The 26,208-nt window shown below is 50.1% G+C and overlaps 1 protein-coding gene and 1 non-coding gene across 2 annotated transcripts in view; both read left to right on the forward strand.

Annotated features, from left to right (window-relative positions):
- RPH3AL (rabphilin 3A like (without C2 domains)) overlaps positions 1 to 26,208 on the forward strand; it is a 93,409-nt gene that overhangs the window by 59,039 nt on the left and 8,162 nt on the right. The window contains 1 exon segment of the mRNA XM_063111355.1: positions 7,088 to 7,262. Coding sequence (XP_062967425.1) covers positions 7,088 to 7,262 — 175 coding nt within the window.
- LOC134389736 (U4 spliceosomal RNA) lies at positions 23,939 to 24,085 on the forward strand. Its single transcript, XR_010024714.1, has one exon. It is a non-coding gene; the product is annotated as a U4 spliceosomal RNA (small nuclear RNA).

A 26,208-nucleotide genomic window follows, 5' to 3' on the forward strand; every position in this document is an offset into this window, starting at 1 on the left:
TTGGTTTTTTTGGTGGCTGGCCAGTATTGTAACAGGCCATTTCCCGTGCCTTTTCAAAGCTGAGTTAGCCTGGAGCTTGTTAGGCAGACAGGACAGGGTCTCCCCGAAAACAGGGTCCCACATTCTGTCCCCTGGAGACGGTTTCTTTGCTTTGCCTTCTTTGTTGGTTTATACACTCAGCCAGCAACATTGCAGGCTCCTTGCCAAGTCCTGGGGATACAGGAATAGCTCCAGCACAGCCTGCCCTGGAGAAGCTCACTGCTTCATAGTCAGGAAGATGGACAAGTCTGAAGTCCAGCCCAGGGGTGACGTTCTGTGCCAGCAGTACCACTCGGCCTCCGGGAGTTCAGCAGAGGGGTCCTGATTCTGCACGTGGTAGCATGGAAGGCATCCAGGGGAAGCATGGCTGCTGATGGAGGCTCACTGCAGGCGGAAGGAATAGCATGTGCAAGGGCTACAGACTGTCCCCCTGCTGTGACCCATGGGGTAAGGGGTGGAGAGGGTGGACTGGTGAAGCTGGTGAAGACACTTGCCTGAGTTCACGCCCAGATGCAGTCTCTGAGTTACATGGGAGACAGGGAGTAGAGGTAACACAGGGTGGGGCGGAGCAACGGACAGAGGTGGGGGTCTTCAGCCTCCCCCTCTCCCATCCTCTCCAGTGCCTGTTCTACTAGGTCTTTCTTTTTTCCAACAGGGCCCAGCAATTACCACTTCTCCAGCCAGAGCCACTTAGGAAATACCAGTGATTAGCAATTGTTATCGTTGTAATTAAAATTCCCTGGGAACAGCTTGGCTAATATCCATCAGTATCTGCAGTCAGGTTGGCTGTGAGCTGAAATCTTAATGAAAAGCCTGAAGTAGAGCACAAAGCAGCAGTACCAGGCAGCACTTAGTGCTGTCGGACGCCCCCTGCAAGCGCCATGGCGGCCGTGTGGGTCTTTTCTCATTAAATGGCATTTTCAAGGCTGGCTGCTTTGCTGGCCTTATCACAGCCAACCACACGTGGGGAGCAAAGTGAGGCTTTGCAGAATCGCTCGGCTTCTCCAGAAAATGAATGTTTTCCAATCTGCAGGCCTGACCTGGGGTGGAATGAGGGTTAATTCCCACGGAAGGCTTTTCCTGCCACTGTTTTTGGGGAGGGGGCCAGGTGTTGATGCCAGCAGCGGGTGACAGTCTGGATGCACAGAGCAGAAGTCACATGATTAAAAGCTACTGCTGTGCGTTTTGTAGAGTAGGGATGGGCATCGAGGCAGAGATCTCAGATGTGCATGGATTGGTGGGGGTGGGGTGGGGAGGGGCCTGGTGCGGCTGCTACTCAGAACTCAGCCCAGCTGCGATCCTGCGATCCTGCAGTCCTCACCTCACCAGGCCTGCTCTCCCACGTGGAAGGCATTTTCCAAACTCCTGAGAGTGCTTTTTATGCACATCTACATGGTGCACTCCCTGTGCTGGGTGATGCACCTGGGTGCTCTGGTCCCCTGATGCAGGTGCTCGAGAACTGCTACTCCTCGCACTGGTCTGGGGTCACCGACCATTCTGGGCGCTCAGGGAGCCAGGAGACCTTCCACCTGGACTACAGTGACAACAGGAAAGAATCAGACCAGGGGCACCATAACAATGGACTCACAGGGAATAAGTGCTCCATTGGATCAGCCAAGGGCCTTCCCACTGAGCCCCCCGGAGACACACAGCCTGTCAGGCCCATGTGGTCATTGACACTGCTGAACATAAATACTGGGATGAATTGTATGAGATTGACAAGGTTTTTTAATAGGTCAAAAATGGCTGAATATCCTCCCAAAAGGTTGAATACCAACAGTTTCATGCAGTGCAACCCAATACTTTAGCTCTTGTGCTCTTTGTCCTGTCTTCCAAAAGGACTTTACTAATCAGAGCCTTTCTAAGTGGAGGTGGGGGTAGAGAGGGACTGTTGCAATAGGAGGCAAGGCTGAGGCTGGCCTGGGGTCCGTGATATGCCAGGGGAGTTGGGGCAGCTGGGGAGGAGGGGCTGGGAGCACGTGCTGCCTTGCACCCAGGGCTCACACAGGGAAGTTTGCTGGGGCTTGCTGTCTTTGATTGATTCCAAGAACTTGGGTGAAATCCCCAGTCCACTTCCTCAGGAATGCGACAGACTGTGGGTTGGGAATTACAGCAAACTACCTATGGTTGCCAATTCAGTCATTCAACCAGCATTTATTTAGCACCTACTATGTGTCAGGCATGTGCTAGGAGCAAAATGGCCATGACCCTCCCTCCTGGATGGACCAGAGCATGCGGGTGCGTCACCCAGCATGGGAGGTACACCCATGTAGATGTGCATAAAACACAGTCAGTAGTTTGGAAAATTCCTTCTACGTGGGAACCTGGTGGGGGAGACAGATAAAAATGAAAGGACCAGCCAAAAGGTGGAAGCAACAACCTAAGTGTCCATCAATGGATGAATGGATAGACAGAATGTGGTATGTGTATACAATAGAATATTTTTCAGCCTCAAAAAGAAAATTCTGACACATGCTACAACATGGGTGAACCTTGAAGACATTATGCTAAGTGAAACAAGCCAGTCACAAAAGGACAGTGCTGTATAGTTTCACTTATGTGAGGTATCTAGAGTAGTCAAACTCATAGAGACAGAAAGTAGAATGTGGTTTGGGGGGCATTGGGAGAAGGGATAATGGGTAGTTTAATGGGTACAGAGTTTCAGTTTTGCAAGATGAAGAGCGTTCTGGAGACTGGCTGCACGACAGTGTGAGTGTACTTAACACTACTGAACTGGACACTTAAAAATGGTTATGATGGTACATTTTATGTCGTGTATATTTTAACACAATGAAAAATTTTTTAATTTTTTTTTTAAAGGACCATGTGCACTTGTGAGCTGGTACTGTGGTCTAGTGCTGCAAAGGAAAAGTACAGAGGCTGTGGGATGAGGACCCATCGAGCGATGTTCCCAGCCTGTAGAAGCCTCAAGTGCAGCTCTGTAGTGTTTCTTAGTCTCTTGTCACCACACAACAGTGAAGTGTCAGTCACATAGCTGAGTCACCCTCAGCATTGCTCTGTCCTCTCCCCTTCACACAGAGCCTTGGCTGGCAGGCATGAGGTGGGATGTGTTCTCCCATCCCTGAAGACGTGTCATAGCTTTGGCAGGAGGTACTCTGTTGTCCCTCCTGTGGCACCTGTGGTGACCTCAGGACCTGACAAATGCCTCTCCCCAAAGCCCACCAACCCATGGGAACTGCTCCCAAGCGGGATCCACACACAAGACCCTGGATTCCCTTGGGGAGGCAATATGAGGTCCCCTCCCTGAAGACCCTCACGGGCCACACTGGGGATGTGATTTTTCTTCCTGGGGGGCAATCTGACAATGTACATCATCAACTAAATGTGTATACATCCCGTGGCCCAGCAGTTCCACTCCTTGGAGTCTTTCCTAAGGTGATAACTGACAGCTGTCTGATGATGTGTGTACAGAGATGATGGCTACGTACTGCTCATAAGAGTGAGAAATTGGAAACAATTTAAATGTCCATCAGTAGGGGCTGCGTTAATTTAGTTTAATAAATCCAAACTATGGAGCCATTAAAAAATGATGGTGGAGACCATTATTAACTTATTACCATGGAACGATTGCTGTGATATATAGTTAGGTGGGGAAAAACAGCCTGCATCTACATTATCCTATTCTTTAAAAAACACACACACACAAAGTTGTGTATATGCCCAGGAAAGTGTGTGAGAAAACTCACACCACTGTGTTAAGCAGGGCTGTCTCTGTGTGGTACAATTATGAGTGACTTTTAGTTTCTTCATTTTACTTTTTTGTTATTGTCCTAATTTTGCATGCTATGCATGTATTTCTCAGGCGGGAAAAGATGACAAAGCAGTTTCCATGGCAGGGGTGAGGGCAGCAGTGTGGCAGGGTCCTAAGCCCAACAAGCCCCACTGTGCACAGAGGACTCTCAAGGTCTTCATGTGGCCCCCGAGGCCCAGCCCCTGTTGGGGGATAGGGTAGGGCAGGCAAAGCTGGTACTGATGGATATTCGGATATTCAGCCTTTGCTTAGCTACAGGAGGCCCAGGGAGCCCCTTGTTGGCACTTCATTACCCCAGTCACCTTGCTGTGGCCTCTAGGACTTGAGCATCTGTTCTCACGAGCCACACAGCAGCTCTCTAGGGACAGGGTGGCCTTGGTGGCTGCTGTTTATGTTTCCCTCCCTGTCCAGCACTTTCTTCCCCTCTGGGTGTCTGTAGGACACTTAGAGTCCATGATGATGTCTGACCTGCAGAGGATTTATTCACCACTCAGCAATTTAGTGCACAGCTGCTTTGCATCTGTAAACTGTTGGGGTGAGACTCTGGGGCCTCTCATGTGGAGTAAAGGCCAACAGAACAGGGTGCTGGCTTTGAGCAGGGTGCTGCACTTGGTGGGTCCTCAGTTTTCCCACCTGGGAAGTGCGGATGACAACAAAGGTTCCTCAAAGAGCAATTGTCACCAGGTGCCTCTGGGAATGGCCTAAGGGACTTTTCACTTTTGTACTTTTGTGGATTTTAGACAATATGCACGCATCACCAATTCAAATCATTAAATATATGTTATAAGAGGGCTCCCAGAGGAGCAGAAAGGGTTTCCAAAGGGGGTTCCACGAAGCATTCATCCCACCACATGGGTTCTGTCTTATTCAGTAACCACATAAAAGCAGGCCCTTCCACACAGGGTTTCTGGGAGGCAGGGATGAGTGATTCGTGCCAGGGACATAGTCTGGAACTTGGTAGATTCGTGCCTGGCACTGAGCATAAACAGGTGACCACTGTCTACTTGGAAAAATAGATGCATGTCACTCGAGCAGACAGTATGTGCTGTACAGTTAAGTGCTGAGTTTAAGGAAACCCATTAGTGGGATTGAGTTTCTCTAGGAAAACTTTCCAGGCAGATTCTAAGTGCCATATGTCCTTTCACCCTGTTGGAGAACCTTGTGCACATAAGTATATTAAAGGCTCTGAGAAGTCCCTCAGTAACAGAGCTTGGTCTAACTGAGTACTTCTCCAAGGTATGTGATCAGGGAACTCTTTTTTTTGGCCTGGCTCCTGTTAATATCCTACAGTATTAATGTGGTACAGAGGAAGTTTGGAGAGAGGGAAACTCTCTTCCTGTCAAGTAGAGGATTTGGTCCACGGGTTATAAAGCTGTTCACGTTTGTCAGATGGGAGGAGGAGGCTGACAGTGGCGAGTGGCTGCTCCGTGCCTGTCACTGGGCCCTGGGGCTTTACCATCATTTGCGGGTCTGATGCTCATGGCTGCCCTGTGAGACAAGCACCTACTGGCGAGGAAACTGAATATCAGAGAGGTCGATGTGTCCAAATCACACAGCTGCTGGGTAACAGATCCAGGATTCGAACTCAGAATGTGTGCTCAGAGCCTCCAAGGCTCGCTGTGCTCTGAAAAGGTGACATCATTCCTTCACACACTCCTCCCCTCCTTACTAAATACCCTGAATGTATTTCCTTCATCAGAAAAGAGATCATGGAGCACTTGGTGTTTTTTGAAGTAGGCAGTAGGAGTTAAGGGACCTTGTTTCAGTTGCTGCTCTGAATTTTAATCTGTGGCTCTCTGAGATTCAGGTCCTTTCTGTGCCTGCTGCAGAGATTGTCTCATCCAAGAAGCACTCAAAGAAGAGCTTCCAAGCACCACGCTGTGGCCCCACCTGGCTCTCCCTCCAGCCTCTTGTTGCTCTGCTGGGAGTCTCAAGGGGAAGGGATGGGCAGGAGAAGGCACGGGGCATCTATTGAGCACCTGCTGGGTGCCATGCTCTGTGCTGAGCACTTTCCAACTTTCTCAGCAGCCCTGTTGGACAAGCATTGTCACTATGTTTCTCCAGTGAGGAAGCTCAGGCTCAGAGAGGTTAAGTAACTCACTGAAAGCCACATAGCAAGTGTATGGAAGCTGCTATGGATTCTGCCTTGTTTCCAGAGGAGAGCAGGAGGGGGGGAGCCTGAGTGACCATGCTGGGGATAATAGGAGCACAGAGGGACTCCTCAGAGCCTAAGGGGCTGCATGTCCCAGACTCAGAGCATCTTTTGCCCTGTCAGCCCTGTTCAGGGTGAGGGTGGGCATCCTCAGCTTCCTGGGGGTCTGCCCAGCCTTCAGGAGTGCCCATCTCACTAGCTTTAGGGTGATCTCCTCTCACTGCTTCCCAACCTGGACCTTCCCCAAGTGGAAGTGATGAAGGGATGCTTTGTACCTGCTTGGGTCCCGAGTGAGTTCCTGGGGCTGTGTGGGGTCGAGAGGGGATCTGGGAGGCCCAGGACCTAAGGAAGAGAGAACCGAGGCAGGAAGGAGGAAAGGGAAGCTGGTGACTGTGCCCTGGGGAAGCCAGACCCAGCCTGGAGCTTTGTAGCCACTTCTGAGCCCTTCTGAGCGAGAGGGGGTGGCTAGATGGGAGGGAGCTTGAGAAACACGGATGTTCTCCTTGAGAAGCTGGGTGTCTGGGCATGGCACTCAGGAGAGCTCGGTGACTGGTGGGTGGTGGGTGAGGTACCTGCAGATATTCGATCCAGAAGTCAACAGTGCTATGCGGCTCATGGGCTTCCTCCCATCACTAGAGATTTTCCAGCAGGGGCTGGAAAGGATTGGAAACAGGCAGGGGTTTGCCTAGGTGATCTCTAGGATTCTGAGAGTCGTGGCGGATAGAGACAGTAACAGTGGCCAGTTTTCATAAGCACTTCCCACGTGCCAGGCCTGTACCAAGGGCTTCACATGTGTTACCCCACTGAGATCCCCGCTCTGCAAGAGAGAAACAGGACAACATGGGGTTGTCTTTAAAGTGGGTGTGGAGAGTTCATGGAACTCAGCCCGCAGCTGTGCTGAGTCCTGGGAAGGTAAGTGACCGTCCTGGCCCACTGGCCCAGGAGGGCAGAGCCAGAATTGCCATTTGCACTCCGCTCTTAGCTCTCTGCTCTCCTGTACCCCATCATTGAACAGGAAGGAAGGATGGGACAAGGGACGAGAGGAGAGGTGGGCCTGCATGGGTGCACAATACAGGGGAGCTGTTCTGCATCCTGCATCTAAGCACATGTCTCCCTCTGCCCAGGTCTGGAAGAGGTCGGGGGCCTGGTTCTACAAGGGGCTCCCCAAGTATATCTTGCCCCTGAAGACCCCTGGCCGGGCTGATGACCCCCACTACCGACCTTTGCCCATGGAGCCTGCAGAACGAGAGCCCAGAAGCACTGAGACCAGCCGCATCTACACATGGGCTCGAGGGAGAGGTAAGTCCCTTTGCCCTCTCACAGGATAACCTCTGTCATTCAGGCCATCGGCCGGCCAGGCGGCACATGGGCACGAGGCTGTACCACCACACCCTTGTGTGCCTCGTCCCTCTCCACGCCCTCAGCTTCCACCTGTACCCGAGTGGGCAGCTCAGACCCCCAGCATGGAGATTGCTCACTCTGTGCAGAAACACAGCAGGAGAGCCCACTGGGGGCAGTTTCACAAGCAAGCACTCATTTGGGGGCAGGGATGCTGTGAGCAGCCCTGTGGATCTTTGCAGAAATGTGATATTAATTGAGGTATAAGTATAAAAGTATAAAAATGTGTCTTTCCCAGAAGGCCTGTGCCATCCCTTCCAAGCACTTGTCTTGTGTCTTAGTAAGGGAGGGAGGACTCTGGGCTTCCCTGGTCCTAATGAGCAAGGTGACTCTGTGCCTAGCACCCTTGGTGTTGGTGGTGGCCTCACTGAGGTGGGCGTGTCCCAGGTGGCCACCATCAGAAGGGGAGCTCCCCGCATGTGGGAATTATGACAGTACCTGGTGTTGAAGACAGCGCTCCACAGTTCGCATGATGCTTTAACACTTACTGCTCTTCAAAGTTTCTGGTCTCACAACAGGCTTAGGAGGTGGACAGAGCAGGGATTTCATAGCCCCATTTTACAGACAGGTAGCCTGAGGCTCAGAGAATAGGAGGGACTTAATTAGCGGGTGTGTGGCCAAGCTGGGATCCAAAGGCAGGCTCTTGCCCTCTGGGGTCTGGTTCCTTCTGTTCCAAAGTGCCCACATTTCAGCCCACATCTCAGGGTTGGAGGGTCCTAAATGAGACAGCAGCCAGAGGGGTGAGGGAGGTCATCCCGGTGATGGCTCATCTGCGGGAGGTGCACCCAAGAGAGTGGACCTCGCAGCTGCTTCTAAGGGGTTTTCAAACATCTTTGGATTGTGACCTGACATCTGACTATCTTTCTAGGCCTGTGTGAGCCGCTGTGGCCTAAGCCCTCACCCTGAGGGACCTCACCACCCTGTCTGCTCCAAATCAGCACAGTGTGCATACACGTACACCCTGAGAAGGGCAGGGTCCCGCCACCTCCTCAGCCGTGTAGACACAGATGGCCTTTTAATTAGGTGGGCGAGGAGGCCCGTGGCCCCACACACTTGGAATAAGCACCATTTGCTAGCTGAGTGTGCACTGAGGCCAGGCCAGGCACCACGGAGCTCCCTCGTATGCTGCTGTCCTTCTGAGGCACAGAGTTGCAAACTCCCTCTAGCTGCTCTGAGCCAGGCATGTCGCAGTCCTGGAGTTATCTGGTGGCCTGACACGTGCAGCACACGGCAGCAGGATGGTAGGGCTGACAGCCAGGGTGGTGGTGATGGCTCAGGAGGCATCTGCACCCACACAGAGAGGGTGGCACCAGGATGTGTGGGGTGCAGTGGGATGGGCAGGACTGAACTTGGGACACCACAATCATGGGGTGGAAGGAGGAGGAGCTGGGTGGAGGAGGTGAGGGAGGTGCTGCCTGGCAGGCAGGAGGAAGAGCTGAGAGCTTCCATCCCAAGGAAGCCAATATGCCAGGGTTTGCAGGGAGGGCCTTGCAGAACCATAGACAGGTTCCTGCCCTGCCTCCGGGTCCATTCCTGTGGTTGTCCTCTCTGATTAGCCTGCGTGGAAGCCAGGTTGTGTGCATTCTGATAGAGTTTGGTCCCAAATCTGGCCATATACTCACAGGGGTACATGGGGTGGCTACTGGATACATGAGGGGAGACCAGATGGCAGCCCTGGCCAACTGGAACTGTCCTTACAGCTGTGGTCCTAAGCCTGGGGACAGGGGGAGGGGCCCTCTGGGGGCCAACCCATGCTAGCCTTTCTTTGGCTTCATGGTGGTCCACATGGCCCCATGGTGAAGTCCATGACAGCCTCTGAGAGGGCTTGGCCATGCCTGCCTCTGGGAAGTCCCCCAGCTGCCAGGCCTGCTGCCTCGGTCCCCATTCCTTCTCAGGCTGGCCTCTTCATAGCTGGCAGGCTCCTGACAGAAGATGGCCCTTAGCGGGCAGCCCTGAGAGTCAGGCTCAGGGGTGTCACCAGGTCTGTCCAGTCCACTGCTGACTGGAGATCCTGTTAAGTGTTTTTCCAGCTTCCCCTCCCCACCGCAGCCCCACCATTGTGGTGCCCTGGTGCCAGACAGCTGGCTGGGCTCAGGGCTGTAGTTGTGGTCCCGTGAGAGCCTCTCTAGTAAGCACAGTCCTCCCAGCACCGTCTTCAGCCCAAATTGAGTACGGGTGGAGACAGAAATGACCAGCACTGAGGGGTGGTCTCCCCACCACACTGGAGACTCCTCGCAGGCAGGGCCATGTCTGTCCTGAACAGGCCGATTCCTTAGCATGGAGAGGCATGGAACAGATGCTTATTAGATGAACAAACAGATGAATAAAACGCCCACCCCCTCCAGGATGTTGGAAAGGCCTGTGGAGGGGTTTTTGTTAGGGTTGGGAGGCTCCTCTGGGTCAGGAGTCTGCTGGACAGCCCTGGTCTTGGGGGCTGTTAGAACTACTACTCTCTCCTCCTGGGACCTGCCTCTGAAGACCCCAGAGCCAGCATCCTCTTCCTGCCCCCCGTCCCTCTCGCTGCCACAGAGCTGATCTTGGCACTGGCTCACTCACTCTCTCAGGCTCTCTCTCAGCCCTTGGCACCTGCGGCTCCCAACTTCTCTTCCCCCATCCCAGCCCACCCCACTTTCTTTCCCCTGCCCTATAGGAAGAGGAAGGGGTCACTAGACACAAGCCATGAACTTTTCAGTTCACAGAGCAATCAAGTGAAATGTATTGATGTTTCTGAGACGGGTTCCTCTTCTTCCTCCTTTAAATTTTGTTAATTTTCTATTACATAAGGATACATAATATAGGAAGTGGATTGAATTATGTCCACCCAAAACTCACTGAAGCTTGAATTGTGTCCCCCAAGTTTTATGTATTAGAAAGTGGGCCCCCACCGTGACTATTAAGAGGGTGGAAAATTCTAGTATGATAATTGAAAGGTGGAGCCTTGAAGAGGGGATTGGATTGTAGGACCGTGCAGTAGTGAATGGATTAAAAATGATGGTCAGGGGCATGGTTCTGAGGGCTTTAAAAGGAGAGGAGGGTCTGTCTCTCTCTCTGCTCCACCATTTCACAATGTGATACCCTGTTGTCACTGAAGTCACCACCAAGACCCTCACCAGATGTGTTCCCTGGACTTTGGACATCCCAGCCTCAGAAACTGTAAGCAGTAAATTTCATTTTCTTTCTAAATTACCCAGTTCCATGTGTTTTATTATAAGCAACAGAAATGGACTAATACAGAAAATTGGTACCAGAGAAGGTGGGATGTTGCTTATAACAAATACTTGAAAATGTGGAAGCGGCTTTCAAACTGGGTGTTGAGGAGAGGCTGGAGGAATTTGGAGGAGCAGGCTAGAAAAAGCCTAGATGCTGGTGAAAGTTTAGAAGACAAGAAAACCAGGGAAAATTTTAGAGACTGGTTAAATAGTGGTGACCAGAATGTTTATGGAAATATGGACTGTAAATACCACTCTAAAGAGGTCTCAGATGTAAATGAGAAGGGACTTATTGGAAACTGAGGCAGAGATCAACCTTGCTATGAACTGGCAAGGAATTTGACTGCATTCTGTCCGTGCCCTAGGACTTTGTGGAAGTTGGAACTTAAGAATTGTGAACCAGAGTATTTGGGGGAAGAAATCTCTAAGCAGCAGAGTATTAAGGAAGCTTCATGGCTGCTCATAACAGCCTACTCTGAGTTATGGCAGCAAAGTCATAACATAAAGCCAGAATTTAAAAGAGAAGCAGAGTGTAATGATTTGGAAAATTTGCAGTCTGGCCATGTAGTAGAGAAGCAGAGAGCATTTTCAGAAGAAAAATTGAGTGGTACTAAGAAGATTACTACAAAAGAAAGGGATTATCAAGAGAAGGAGAAAAGGCCCTGAAGACATTGCAGAAGCCTCTGGAACCAGTCCTTCCATTTCAGGCCCAAAGGCCTAGGGAGACAGAATAGTCTCAGGGAGCAGGCCTGAAGTGCCCTCCATGGGCTTACTGCTGAGGGCCACCTTGGGAAGCTGCTCCCAGCACCAGCACCCCACCCAGCTGCTGTGACTGCTCCAGCTATGGCTAAATTGGATCCAAGTGTGGCTGAACCCACAGCTTTGAAAGATACAAGCCAGAAGCCTTGAAAGCATCCACACGATGTTTAGTTTGCAAGCTCACAGAATGCCAGAGCTGTGAAGGCTTGGAAGCCTCCACCTCAATTTCAAAGGATACATGGAAAAGCCTGGGGACCCAGGAAGAGACCTGTTGTGGGGGTAGATTCACTGCATAGAGTCTTCACTAGAGCAATGCCGAGTGGAAATGTGGCGTTGGAGTTGCAGCAGAGAAACCCCATCAGTGCCATGCCCAGTAAAACTGCAAGAGCAGGACTGCTGCAATGGAGACTCCAGACTTGTGGAGCTACCAGAGTGGAACACCAGCCTGGTAGAGCCAAAATGTGGCCTGAGCCCAGCAAAGCCATAAGAGTGGAGCTGCCCGAGGACTTGGGGACCCAACTCCCACACCAGCGTGCAGAGGACATTGAACATGGAGTCAAGGTACATGATTTGCCAGTTTTGAGATTTAACACCTGCCCTGCTGGGTTTCAGACTTGCTTAGGACCTGTTACCCCTTTTGGAGGGGCCTATTTTTCCCTTTTTGAATGGGAATATGTACCCTTTGTTTGTCTCACCATTGTATCTTGGAAGTAGATAACTTGTATTGATTCACATGTGGGACTTTGAACTTTGGACTTTTGAGTTGAAACAAGTTAAGACTCTAGGGATGAAATGAATGTATTTGCATGTGAAAAGGACATGAGTTTTGGGGGACCAGGGAAAGAATGCAGTGGATTGAATTGTCCCCCAAAAACTCACTGAAGCTTGAACTGTGTCCTTCAAGTTTTATGTATTAGAAACTTAGCCCCCACTGTGACTGTTAAGAGGGTGGGAAATCCTATTATGGTAATTGAAAGGTGGAGCCTTGAAGAGGTGATTAGATTGTAGGACCATGCCATAGCGAATGGATTAAAAATGGCGACCAGGGTCGTGGTTCTGAGGGCTTTAAAAGAAGAGAGGGGAGAGTCTCTCTGCTCTTTCTGCTCTGCCATTTCACAATGTGATACCCCACATCACTGAAGTCACCACCAAGACCCTCACCGGATGTGTTTCCTGGACTTTGGACATCCCAGCCTCAGAAACTGTAAGCAATAAATTTCATTTTCTTACAAAGTACCCAGTTCCATCCGTGTATTTTGTTAAAAGCAACAGAAAGGGACTAATAGAATATTGTTTAGCAAGTTAATTCAAAGATTATGAAAAAGAAAAATATCTTCTACTTGCCATCATCTCCAAACCCTTCTCTGTTCCTACAAACATCTACTTGATACGGGGATTTTTTTTTTTTTTTTTTTGGCATTTGTTTTAACAAAAGTAGGCTCTTACCCACTATTTCACGTGTTACTTTTTTCACTTAAAAGAACAGTATGGGCATCTGTCCAGGCCAACAAATATAGATTTCACTTTATTGTTTTAATGGCTGAATAAAATCCCATAGTATAGTGTATTCTGATTTAATCATTCACCTATTAGTAATATTCAGGTTGTTTCTAGCTTTTCACCACTGCAAGCAATACTGAAATATCTTTATATATGTAACTCTACGTACTGGTATTTTTATTTTTGTGGGGTAGTTTTCCAAAAATGGGTTTGTGTGTTCTAAATTTCAGTGAAAATTGTAAAATTATATTCCAAAAACATTCTAGTCATTTACTCTTACCCCAGCAAGACATCCCATTTACCTGCCTCTTTGCCAGCTGTGAATATCATTGATGTTTACAATTTTGATCAATATACTGGATAGAAAAGTATTTGATTGTTTTAACTTACACATCTGCTTACCCCTTCATGTTTATTATTGATTATTTAAATTTCCTCTTTTAAAAATTGCCTGGTCAGGGCCAGCCCGTGGCTCACTCGGGAGAGTGTGGTGCTGATAACACCAAGGCCGCGGGTTCGGATCCTATATAGGGATGGCTGGTTAGCTCGCTGGCTGAGCGTGGTGCTGACAACACCAAGTCAAGGGTTAAGATCCCCTTACCAGTCATCTTTTTAAATAAATAAATAATAAATATTGCCTGTTCAAATCCATTGCTCATTTTTTATTAAGTTGCTTATTTTCTCCCATTGATTTGTAGGTGCACCTTGTATGTCAAGGTGGCAAATATTTTCTCCTTGCTTGACTTTATACTTTGTTTTACATTAGTCTCTGCTTATGGTACCTTTTGCCATTCAGAAACAATTTTCTTTTAATTTGTGTGATGTCAAGTATGTCTTTTTTTGGTTTATGGTTTCAGGTTTCCTATCTTGCTTTGAAATGTCTTCCTCACCCCAAGGTTTAAAATAATCTGCTAAATAAAATGTAAGTAATATGGGAGTAGAAGGAAATGACTTAAATATGATAAAAATTACCAAAATATACAAAATCTAATAGCAAATATCATATTAACTGATAAAGCACTGAAGCCATGTTTAATCAAAATGTAAGTCAAGAATACACTGTCATCACCATTGTCATCTGTAGTTTTGGTTTTAAACTAATGTAATAAGGCAAGAAAATAAAATCATCTATTCATATTGGAAAAGAAGAAAAGAAGTTCTCTTATTTGCAGATAATATGATTATATACCAAGAAAACTAAAGAGATTCTACTAAAACAACCCACAAGGATTAATAAGAAAATTTGAAAATTGACAAGACACAAGATAATTCTACAAAAAATCAGTATTTTATTTTATACTGGAAAATCGGAAGTGGGAATGGGAAATTTTATTTATAATTACAACAAAAATTATAAAATTACTAGAAACAATTTTTTTAAAGAAGATTGGAATACCAGCATGAAGAAAATTTGAGAACGGTATTGTGTTAGTCTCCTTGGGCTGCTATAACAAAATGCCGCAGACTAGGTTGCTTAAACAACTGAAATTTATTTTCTCATAGTTCTGGAGGCTGGAGGTCCAGGATTAAGGTGCCTGCAGAGTTGGTGTCTGGTGAGGGCTTTCCCACCTTGGGTTGCAGTGGCTGCCTTCTTGCTCAGACGGCAGAGAGAGAGAGAGCAAGATCTCTGATGTCACTTACAAGGACACTAATCCGATCAAATCAGGGCCCCACCCTTACGACCTCATTTAACCTTAATTACTTACTTAGAGGCCCTATCTCCAAATATAGCCACATTGGGGGTGAAGGTTTCCACATATGAATTTGGGTGGGATACATTCAGTCCATAACATTTATCAAAGGAAAAAAAATAAGGCCTGAACAGAGAGGCAGATAAATATCTGGGTCCTTCCAGTGGAGTTTTTAGGGAGGAGTAAACAAGATGATTTTTAAACATTCAAAAGGGCACAAATGTTCATAGCAGCATTATTGACAATAGCCAGAAAGTAGAAACAACCTAAATGTCCATCAACTGATGAATGGATAAACAAAATGTGGCATAATCAATGGAATATTATTCAGCCATAAAAAGGGATGAAGTACTGACACCTGCTACAAACACGGATGAACCTTGAAAACATTATGCAAAGTGAAAGAACCCAGAGACCACATATTATATGATTCCATTTATATGAAATGTCCAGAATAGGCAAATCCATATAGACAAAAAGTAGATTAGTGGTTGCCAGGAACTGGGGGGGATGGAGCCAAATGGGGACTGACTGCTAATGGGTACAGGATTTCTTTTAGAGGTGATGAAAATGTTCTTAAATTAGATAGTGGTGATGACTACACAACTTTATGACTATACAAAAAACCACTGAATTATATACTTTTAAAGGGTGAATTTTATGGCATATAAGTTATATCTCAATTTAAAAATTCATAAGGAAGTAAAAGAATAGCTTCACAAAAAACATTTTTTAAAGAATAGCAAGGGTGGTGGGGAGAATTGCCTGAGCAAATTTTAAAGCTTACTGTAAAGTTACTGTAATCAATACAAACAATATAGTATCGGCACCAGAATAAATAGAATGTTTATTTATTTAATAATATAATTATTTATTTATAGAATGAATAAATAAATAGGTAAGTGGGACAGAATAGAGAGAAATAGATCTAAAAATGCGTGGAAGCTGAACATAGGTAGCAGTGGCTTTGCAATTGAATGGGAAAATAACAGATTTATTTAATAACTGAAGCTAGTGTAATTAGATTTCCATTCCTTTCTGTGTGCATCCAGAAACACATTGCAAATAGATTAAAGCATTAAGTGTTAAAAAAAAATAACCCAATGAAAGTATTAGGGGAAGGTGAGAAGCCTTCCTTTCCTCTGTGTTGTCTTGAGGCTGGCGACTATGCTGGCACCTGCAGGACAAGTGTGCAGACTACCTGAGTTTGCTACTCTCTCCCTCCTCTGGACCCAGGGTTTGGATTTTGGCCAAAGATTTGCTTGCAGACTCCTTGGTGAGCCCAGGAAGACTTGCCCACAGCAGGACCTTTGTTCTTTTCCCAGGAGGGGATGGGGAACAGTATGGCCTGAGTCTCTCCTGGTGATTGGCCCCAGGTCTGACCAGGCTGCCTCTGAGAAGTCTCCACCCTGATTGATCTAGGTGGAGTGAGTGCTCTAGGCTTCTTTTCCCTGGCAGATCATTGCCTCACGTTTATAGAAGCGATAAATATGCTCAGCTCTTGCACGCTGACTGATCTCTTTGGTCCCCTGTGAAATACGAGGTGTAAATTGTGGAACCAGTACTGAGGGCTCTTAGGTCATAATCCCTTGAGAGCCGAGCCCATCTCTTCTTCAGACTTCTTTCTTTAAACCTGGATTCCCACCCTCGGGCTGGGCACAGAGAGAGATTTTCTGGAGGTAGGGTCAGGGGGCACCATGTGAATCTGGCGTATGTTACTAATGAGGGATTCTTGTTCTCATAGAACAGGAAGCTTAGAAGAAGCAGCTGCAGCTTTGATTCTGCAGCTCAGTAATGTTGGACAGTTGTCTTTACAGTTCTTGCTCTTTCCCTCATGGTTACAAATGGTTGCTGCCATTCCAGCCATCGCTACAAAGAAAGGAAGAAAGATAAAAGGGTAGGCTCTGGCTTCTGCAGGCTCGCTAGTAGAAGCAGGCAAAAAGATGGAGCTGGCACGAGTGCAGGACAGGCCGTCCCACGGTGCCCGCCACACCAATCGCAAAGCTGACTTCCTGGGAGAACCAGAGAGCTGAACTTATCTGGCTGAAGTCATCATGTATAGAAATTATTCTCAGATAGCATTTTGTGCTTCTCTACCTCCAGGGCCAAGGATGCTTAACAGGATGTGGCTTATTATTTTCTTCTGCCTCCAGAGCTGTGAGCGGGAGGCACCACTGCCCTGGGTTAGCTCTGTGGTTCGTCTGCCTGTACTTCTCAGCTGTGGCTGGGCATCTGAAACCTGGGACCTGAAACCCAAGTCTAGAGTCCATACAGTGTTCAGAGGGGCTCCTTTTGTGCATGTCCTCTTCTCAGATGGGAGCCGGAGAGCCAAGTTCCCAGGAGACTGACCCCTGGATTAGTGGGGCTTTGCCGTGTTCTCTTCCTGGGAGCCTGGGCCTGTCGAGAAGCCTTGGCCACTTCCCTGTGGCCTGCCTGGATTTGGGGAGGACTTTCCACTTTTCCCTCCACCCCAGACCCTAAAAAGCCCCACTCACAGGGTACAAATACCCATTTCGTCCTCACCTCCATCCCCTTAGAGGTGGCCGAGAAACCAAAAAGACCCTGGCTGGTAGGGGCACAGGTGGGCAAATTCATTTTCCCTCTCTGCTGAGGCCTGGGTCAGTCCCTTTCCAGAGTCCTCCCCAGCAATCCTCCCGCCTCCCACCTTCTGTCCACCTGAGCAGAGCACAGGCCTCTTGGATGGCTCTGAACAGAGAGACACACTGATTCCCTTCAAGGTCAGTTCCAGAAAAGTACTTCGAGGTTTTGGATTTGTTCCAGTGGGCAGTTTTAAGAAAAATAGGAGTTTCATTATCACTTCCCTGGTTTGTGTGATTTTAAGCAATTTTTAAAAATCCTGAACTGTAGCCTTGTTTGCAGTGCAGTAAAAGCAAGCCTGGGGTTCTCTTTGCATCTGGTTCGGCTCAGGCTGTGAATATTTACCTGGGGCCACCCTTCTGGAGTGACCCTCCAGCTAACCTGCCCACCCCCCATGCCACCACCTCCCGTCCTCCTGGAGAAGCCAAGTCATTGGTGTTCTGTTGGCCTCAGCCAGAGCACCCTGTGACTCATGGTCATTATCTCATTTGATGCTCAGAACAGCCTAGGGGACAGCTACAGACAGTGAAATTGACCCTTCATGATGGATTAGGAGGGGAAAGGTCTGCCCAAGGTCACGTAGGCTGCCAGGCTGGGCCAAGAGGGCCTGGGACCCTGGCTCCTGAACCCCAGCTCCACGCTCTTCCCCTCATGATGGAGGGGTGCTCAGGCCCAAATCCCCACACATGCTGGCTTTTTCCTGTCTGACTTGGTCAGAGGATTTTTGGTTGCCAGGAACAGGTACCACGGAAGCTGTCTTAAGTCAGGCGGTGGCTGCCAGGCTGCTGAGGGAGGGTTTCCCAGAAGCAAGGCCGGGAGACAAGGCTTATGGGGCTGCATGGAGATGGAGGGGGGTGGCCACGGCTGCTTCTGCCTGTATCAGCTCCATTCCCCTCCCTCTGCCTGCGCCGAAGCTTAATCTCAACCCCAAGTCTGCATGCCCTTCAGTCTCAGCGGTTGTCCCGACCCCACAACCCCACATCCACACTCAGGAGAGGAAGTGATTGGCCCAGCTCATTTCTGTTCAGAGTGTCGTTTTTGCATCTAGCCCGTAGTCACACATAACGGATGGCATGCCTAGTTAGGGCTGCTTTCCCCTAAGTGGAGTTGGGGCAGGGCAGGGGGAAATTTGTGTTTCAATAGCCATCCAGCCACAGAACTTAGTTTTTTATATCTGACAGGGTATTGAGCTCCCTGTCACTGGGAGCATTCAAGCAGAGCCTGGATATTATAGTGGGGATCCTGGGGGCCAGAAACTGGGAGAAGCTCACTATGCACTATTTCTGTGTGTTCAGAGTGATATATCCTTGTTGGGACCAAGGCTGGGGCAGGGGATACATTCTGTGGCCCAAGACTGAGAAAGCCATGTGGCCCCCGCAAGCTTTGAACCTGAGACCCTAGTTTCGTTAGCGCAGAGCCACAGCCGACTAAGCTAATAAGCAGTTCCGTGGCAGCCGTTTTCCCATCAAATGCATATGCTGTTTCCTGACTTCTTAACACAGCGTGCTATTTATACCAGTGGATCCATTCATTCTTAATGAGCCGCGGTTGTGGATTGTAAAATGTTTTATTTTCAGATAGGATTGCTCACTGCCCAGAGCCAGCTGTTGCTATGCCACCTTCCTTCTTTCTGTGTTCCTGAAATATTAACAATTTGGAAGCTCCGCAGGGTGCTCAGCTGCCCTCTCCACACCCCCTACCACAGTATTTCTCCAGTGGACCCTGGACTTGCCATTTTTGTCGTAAGGGATGGCCATGGTACATGAATTCCCCGCAGCCTTCAGAGCAGCTGGTAGTGTGTGTTATGTGCAGGGGGGCTGGGGACTGAAGCTTGCAGAAGACAGAGCAGAGCAGGAGGGCTTCCATGTTGGGAGTGGGATGCCATCTGTCCTTGGAGGGTCAGACATTTGCCTGTGTTATGGATCACAAACTGGTGGAACAGTGACTCAGTCTGACTTACTGCTTAAAATATGTCAACTTTTTAAAATGTGGAGAATTCTCATTTCTTAAATGGAGTTTTGGCTTCTTTTTTCAAAGTCAGAAGTTCTGCCAATACTGCCCTTCTCTGAAAAAAATGGTCAGGCTAAGAAGCAGCTTCCCCTTCTTACACAGGGCTTGAATTCTCTGGTTTGCCGCAGTCTCCACCCCTCCCTATTGTCTCTTGCCCTCTTTTAGTATAATCCCTGCAGGGTTTTTAAGAAGAAAGGGAAATTGTTCTTTGTTTCCACATCCCTATGAAAAGAGAAGGAATAGGAGATAGACCAACAGGGACACCTGTTGCAAGAAAAATGGGTACACTTCTCTGTGGAAGTGAAGGAATCTCATCTGGCCCACTTCACTCACTGACCTTTCCACCTGGCCAGTGGAAGGCAGGGGCCTGGCCATGTCACATCTGTGTCGCTGCTCCTCATCCTGTCCCCAGGATCTCTCCTAAAGTGGCTCCACGCCTGTGACAAGCATGGGGGTGACCCACCACCACTGCCTCATGGGCCATCCAGTAAGGGCTTAGAGGGCTAGCCCTGGCAGGGCTCATGTGTTTTAAGGGGTACTCCAGGACAGGAAATCCTTGTATTTTGGAAGTCCTTTTTCCTCTCTGGGTGTTGGTTTCCCCAGGAGTAAGATGGATGAGGGGCTGGGACATGCAGGAATTTCAGGCAGGCGGTGGCCGATAAGCAGCTCTCAGGTCAAATACAGGTTGCCTCTACCAGAGTGACCATTCCCATTTCTGTGTTGGCCCCACCCTCTGACACAGGTGCACATGGATGCACATGTGCCCACTCATGCACACACGTGCACAAATGCGCACACATGCACACACGTGCACAAACGCGCACACACATGCACAAATGCACACACATAAACACGCACATGGATGCACATATGCACACACATGCACGCGCAATCCAGGCATGTGCTGCCAATGAATTCCCATCAAACCTGCCCTAGCACCCACCACACGCTGTGCTTGTGATAAGTGTTCGCTAAGTGCTTATGAACTACTGAATCTTCCTTTCAAAGCCCTATCCCCAGGGTCGCCTCTTAAGCTTAATTATCACCTTCCCTGTCTATGTTCATTTTACTCCCTGCATGGGTTCTACAGTCCTGGAGAGCTGAAAGTAACAGGGATTTTTTTTATGTATATCTCATGAAGATAATAGAAGCCGCCAAACACACACACACACACACACACACACACACACACACACACACACACACACACACACACACACACACCCATACACACACGGAAAGGAGGACTACGTAAACAAGAGGAGGCTGTCTCTGAAGTGTCTGAGAAGTGTGCTGTGGGTCCCACATGGCACCCTGAAAGCCATTAATTGAGGTCTTCCTGGTGTAGGTCTGCTGTTTGGGTCAAGTAAATAAACCAACATTCAAAGTCATAGTCAGACAGTTCTGTCTGTGGCTCTGGCCAGCCACAGGGAATTGAACATCATCTATCTCACTGGAGACAGGGCAGGGGTAGTGGGGGGAGTGCTGAACTCAGCCCACTGGGGGTGACACCTCAAGCCCACTGGGGTCCCCTGGGAGAAATGCTGACAGTTGGTCAGCCGTCGGTCTTCTCATGTGGTCACCATTCTGCCAGGCTCAGCGAGGGCCTGGGTGCCATCTGCCTATTGGTGTGTGCAGTTGAAAGGGACAGGCGTCAGGCCTCGGTGCTGAGTGGCCAGATACAAACAGCAGCAATAATAGCTGCCTCAGATTACGTGGCTGCTCGCTACCGGCTGTGCTAGGCGCTGTGCTACTGTTATTTCATGTAATCCCCCAACAACCTGTGGTGTCCCATTTTACAGAAGAGGAAACTGAGGCATGGAGAGGTCAAATAACTTGCTCTGTAATCCCAGCAGGGATAGGAAGAGAACTACCTGCAGCACTCAGGAAACTGCCCTTCCTTTAAATCTCAGGGGGAGAAAGGCCTGGCCACATCTTGCGTGGCTGTTTTGAAAGGGAAGCCCATGTGTAGGAATTTGTCTTGACCTTTGGAGCCCTTGGTTAAGCCAAACACTAGCCCAGTGTCAGTGAGTGTGAATGGAGGGCCACCCCCAGAACAGAAGTCCTGAGCGTGAATGTGCTACTGTGGCCCCCACTGCTGCACCCGACCCCTACCCCCAACAGCCCTCCTGCCTGGCCCGGGCATCCTCGCTGGCTTAGACGTTGATTTCCCAAGAGGAGAAGGCCTACATTAGCCACACCACAGAGGTGAGGAGCACAGCTGTTGCAACCCGATGACAGCCTCAGCTGTCAACCTGGTCGATTCCAGCTGCAAGGTGAGATCTTGGGGCTCCTTGTCCCTGTCTCAGCTGAAATGGGAAAGCCAGCCCCTGGCTTCAGTCTGCCGAGGTGCACAGAGCTCCCGCCACATCAGACCAAGCACATCCCTCTCCAGCCGCTCACCTGTCTCGCTCTGTGAACCTACAACTTAATTCCGCCCACTCTAGATTTAGCAGCCTTTGGGGACCTGGGCGAAGTGAATAAATCGGGGCCTGCCTGCCCTGTGTGACTCCAATAAAGGCCCCGGAGATAACAGTGCTGGCTCTGCTCCCTCAGCAGCTCCCTCCCACAGGGGTCCATCATGGGGAAGGTGGCCTTGCAGGTGGGTCTGGCTGATTGTCCCCTGCATCTCCACACAGGAAGGATGGAGTGGGCCTCCCCTGTCTCAGTGGCCCCCAGGGTAGATGTGGGATCCAGGCAAAGCAGGCAGCCCCTCCCCATATCAAAGCTCTGAGCACAGACTTAGTGGACCTGAGAGGGGCTGAGATCCCAGCCCAGGTGAGGGAACCTAAGGCACAGACCCAGAGGCCAGGGAAGCCTAGCGCTGAGGAAATGTGGCAGAGAGGCCTGGGGAGAGGGAGACAGTCGGGGCCCCAGAGACAGACATGCAGACAGACAGACTGGAGAGTGAGAGAAACCAGCAAAAACAGAGATAGAGGAACCAAGAGAGACCCAAGAAGACCGAGAGCACAGAGAGATATAGACATAGATGAGAAGGAAATAAGCACGAGGCAAAGGCAGAGGGAGAGTTTTTTTAAAAACTGAGAGAGTCTCAGAGAGATGAAGTAAAAGGAAGACACAGGCCCGAAGGCAGAGAGAGAAAGAGCTGGGGTCAGGGACAAGCGCAGGCGCACTTTGCGTCCCCGGGAAGGAGCAGGCAGGAGGCGTGCGCCCGCTGTGTGTTCTCTGTGCCACAAACCAGAAGCAGCAATCTGTCCCCTGGCAGTGCAGAGCACACCCAAGCCGGCCAGCTCCTTGTCCTCCGTGTGCCTGAGCTTTGTCCTCTGTGTGCCTGAGCTTTGCCCTCTGTGTGCCTGAAGCCTTTCTCCTGAGCCAGTGGCTGTCCTGGCACAAAGGAGCTCGCTGCCCGGATTTGCTTTTCCTGTCCTCTGTCTGAGAGGCCTGGCACGCTCCAGCCCCAGCTTTTGTGTCTGTCTAAATCATGCCCATCCTTAAATTCCACCTCTTCCAGGAAGCCCTCTCTGACTGCCCCTCTCGCTGAACGCTGGCTCCCCGCTGCTCCGCATCAGTGTGGCACGTTCTCTCTGGAGGAAACTGTTCTGTCTTCTGTCCATCCACCTCTCATTCTGTCTGGAGCACCTCAAGCAAGGGCAGGGGCCACAGGACTTCAGTGCTGGCGACCGACCACATCTCTATTGATGTGAAGATTTGTCTTCATTATCCGGGTGCCTCCTGTCTGTCTGTGAGCCTGAAGGAGGAAATAAGTTAAAATCGATGGTGAATGATAAACAAGCACAGGAAACCCTCCACTCCTCAGATCTGAGTGCCCAGCCTGGTCTGTGCTGCCCCCGCTGCTGCCTCCCCTGCCTGGGACCATCCTCAGGGCCCTCCCGTGGCAGCCTGGAAGGGGGACCACGAAGGAGGGCTCCCCAGGTGCCACGCCCTCACCCAGCCTTCGGAGGCGGTCCTGGGGCTGTCCCCATCTCGCAGGTGAAAAAATGAGGCTGGGGTGATCAAGCATACCCAGAACTCCGGACTCCAGGGTCTGGGAGGGAGGCAGGCAAGCTCTGACCCTCTCTGGCCACCAAGGGGCCCATCCCTCTGAGGACAGCCTCCCCGGGCCTGGGAGCCACCTTTCTCCCTGTTCAGGCCCTAATTCTTCGGGACAATGGAGAGAGTTTCCAAACCAAAGGAAGAGCCAGTTTCCTGTTTGGAAAAAGAGCAGGCTGTGTGAACAGTGTACTCTCCCCCAGGGCCCACTCATCCTGTGTCCATGGCAACCAACCTCTGACAGCCCCTCCCCCCATTAGTCTGTCCCTCACCCAGGCTGAGGCCACCACAGGGCCTGGCTCATCCCCCAGGAGTGTCCTTCAAGGAGGAGGCACCGGCTTGGTAGAAAGCCCAGCTCTTCTGTGGAGACAGAGAGGCAGATGGGGCCCTGGGGTGTCCTTGTCCCCCTGGCTGGCCACCACCTTGCTGACCACCATCTGGTGCTGCTGTCTTGGCACAGTGCTATCTCCTCTCCAGGGGAGGATCTTCAGGAAAACAGTCTACAAGTATTTACTGTGCCCGCCTTGTCCAAGGCCCCGGGGTGGGGGCTCAGGGAAGGAGCCAGGCAAGGATTAAGACACAGCCCTGCTCTCAGGTGGCTCCTGGTACAGCTGAGGAAGTCAAGGCAGGCGTCTGTAGAAGCAGAAATGTAGGTGTCTGAGCAGGGGGAGGAGGGAGGTCGGCCTTCCCTCTTCCATCCGTCCTTCCCTGGGGCTGAGGGGACTTCTCAGTAGATGCATGATTTGGATGGGTCCTTGGGGGATGTATTAGATTCTAATTTTTAAAAATAATTATAGGCTGCTTTGTGCAGTGGCAGTATCGTAGCCAATGAGGTTTATCCAAGGCATGATTATTGCTAATTGGAAAATAGTTATAGGCTGTGTAGCTTTTAAACTTGCAAATCCTTTTGTGCTACTTGGCCATATTTTATTGATAGTTATTACTGTCTCCATTTTACAGATGAGAAGACTGAGGTTCAGAGAGATAAAGGCATTTGCCCAGGAGGATCCAGGGCAGGGCCAGAACTCTGAGCTAGCGGCGGAGAGGGAACTAGAAGTCTTTCTCCCTCGCTACAGCCTCTGGCTCTGACAGGAAAGGGGCCCAGAGAGAAGCTCAGAAAGGGCAGGTTAGGAAGACAGAGAGTGACTGGCCACCTTGGGGGGAGGATTTCTGAGGGCGCACAGGCAGCCATTGGGGTGGGGCAGGACCTTGGGGTGCCCTGTGCACTGGGCGAAGTGGAAGAGCAATGATTCTGGCAGGAGACAGGCCTGAGTTTCAGTCCCAGCTCTGCTTCTGCACATTTTCTGCAGGCACCCCCAATGCTCTCAACATCCCATGGAGCCCAGCTTGGGGATCCAAGCTCCCTCGGGGGAGGAGAGTCCACCCCTGTGGGGTTGACCTGGTCACCGAACGTGGTGACCCCAGAGGCCAGCCCTGCATGGGTGGTGTGGGCCCAGGAGCTCAGGATGCCCCCCTCAAATAAAACAGCTCCCATTTACCAAGCACCTACCAAGTGCCAGTCGCTGCCTACGTTACCTCTTCTAATGCTCAGATAATCAGGGGAGGGAGCCATCATCCTCTCATTTCATAGGTGAGCCCAATAAACACAGGTTATGAAACTAGCCCAAAGTCACACAGCCGGGAAGTGGCAGAGGCAGGACACAAACCTGAGTCTGTCTGACTCAGAGCTGGTGCCTCTTCATTACCCTGCACTCCCTGCCAGCTGCCACCAAGACGGAGCCCCGGACTTCGGAGGCAGCTCAGTGGATTTCAGGCCACAGACCCTGCCCTGTGTGTGGGTGGGGCGGCCATCACCTGTCCCAGGAGGTGTCCCAGGAGGGACAGCCTGGGGGGTTGGGGAGAAGTAATCAGGAATATGTATGCACTCCCCAGGGCTTTATCATCATTCCTTTACATTAAGAAATTTTTTGTTTTTAGTTTGCAAAATTTTCCACCATCTGCTTTGCCTTGGCAAAATGTTTGCTGAAAATATCTCTCTTCCTTTCTAATTCCCATAATTTCTGGGGGCTTTGGGAGCCTCCAAGCAGAGCAGCCATAGCTCACAAGTGCCTCCCGAGCTCAAAGGCTGCCTGCTGTCCTTGTGCCAGGCAGGCGGGTGTTGTGTGGCCCAGAAGAGACATTTCCCCACCTCTCAACCAGGGAGGGGCATTAGGGATCTCCACTGAAGGGCTGACCTGAGTTAAATTCTAGGATTCAGACCTGGAGTGGCTGCCCAGGTCAGCCTCTGTGTTTTTGCAACAAAGCCTGAGAGATGCCTGCAGTCACAGAGAAAGGGGATGGCCAAGCAGAGCCTGGAAGCAGGTCCCCCAAATCCCAATGCCAAATAGCCAGCATCTCACCTGTCCCCCCAACTGTCCCCAGAAAGGTGTCTCCACAGGACAGCATCTGGCACATGTCCTTTGAAGCAGTCAAAAAAGACTTCCCAAAAGGAAAGACTCCCCACTCCAACTTCATGTACCAAAACTCTTAAGTTGCCATGGTGACAGTCAAATTGCAAATCCATCCAAGACTGAGCTGGAAGGGAAAAAAAAAAAAAGGCTGGCCTATCCCCAGAGAAGCTGGAGATGTCCACTGCCGAGGATGAGCCAGGCAGCCCTTCTGGGGCATGTCGGGGAAATCTCAGGGACACCAGGTCCCCTGGCAAGTGGTCCAGGAGCTCAGGCCTCTGTGGAGGGAGGCCAGGAGAGGAGATCCCCCCTCCTACCTGCCTCCCAGTGGAGCCCAGGTGACTCCATTTGATGATCCTTCCTTCTCCAGGAGGCAATTGGGACAGTCTCCTCCCCAGTGTTTTCCCATCTTCAGTCTGAAAAATCAGGCGTGGGCAGCATACAAGTTCTCATCACCACGCTGTCCCAGACTCAGCCTTGGGGAATTGAAGGAAACGAAAAAACATCAGCCTTCAGACACACACAGTGTTTTTGTTGAGGATGGAAGAGCAAGAGCCAAAAGATTTATGAGCCTAAAAGCTTTGTTAATAGACCTGAAAGATGTACGATCACAGCTGCTGTGCAGGGAGAAAGGTGGCAGCAGCAATCGAATGGCAAATTA

Source organism: Cynocephalus volans, chromosome 10 (assembly GCF_027409185.1).
Source record: "Cynocephalus volans isolate mCynVol1 chromosome 10, mCynVol1.pri, whole genome shotgun sequence".
Lineage (NCBI taxonomy): Eukaryota > Metazoa > Chordata > Mammalia > Dermoptera > Cynocephalidae > Cynocephalus > Cynocephalus volans.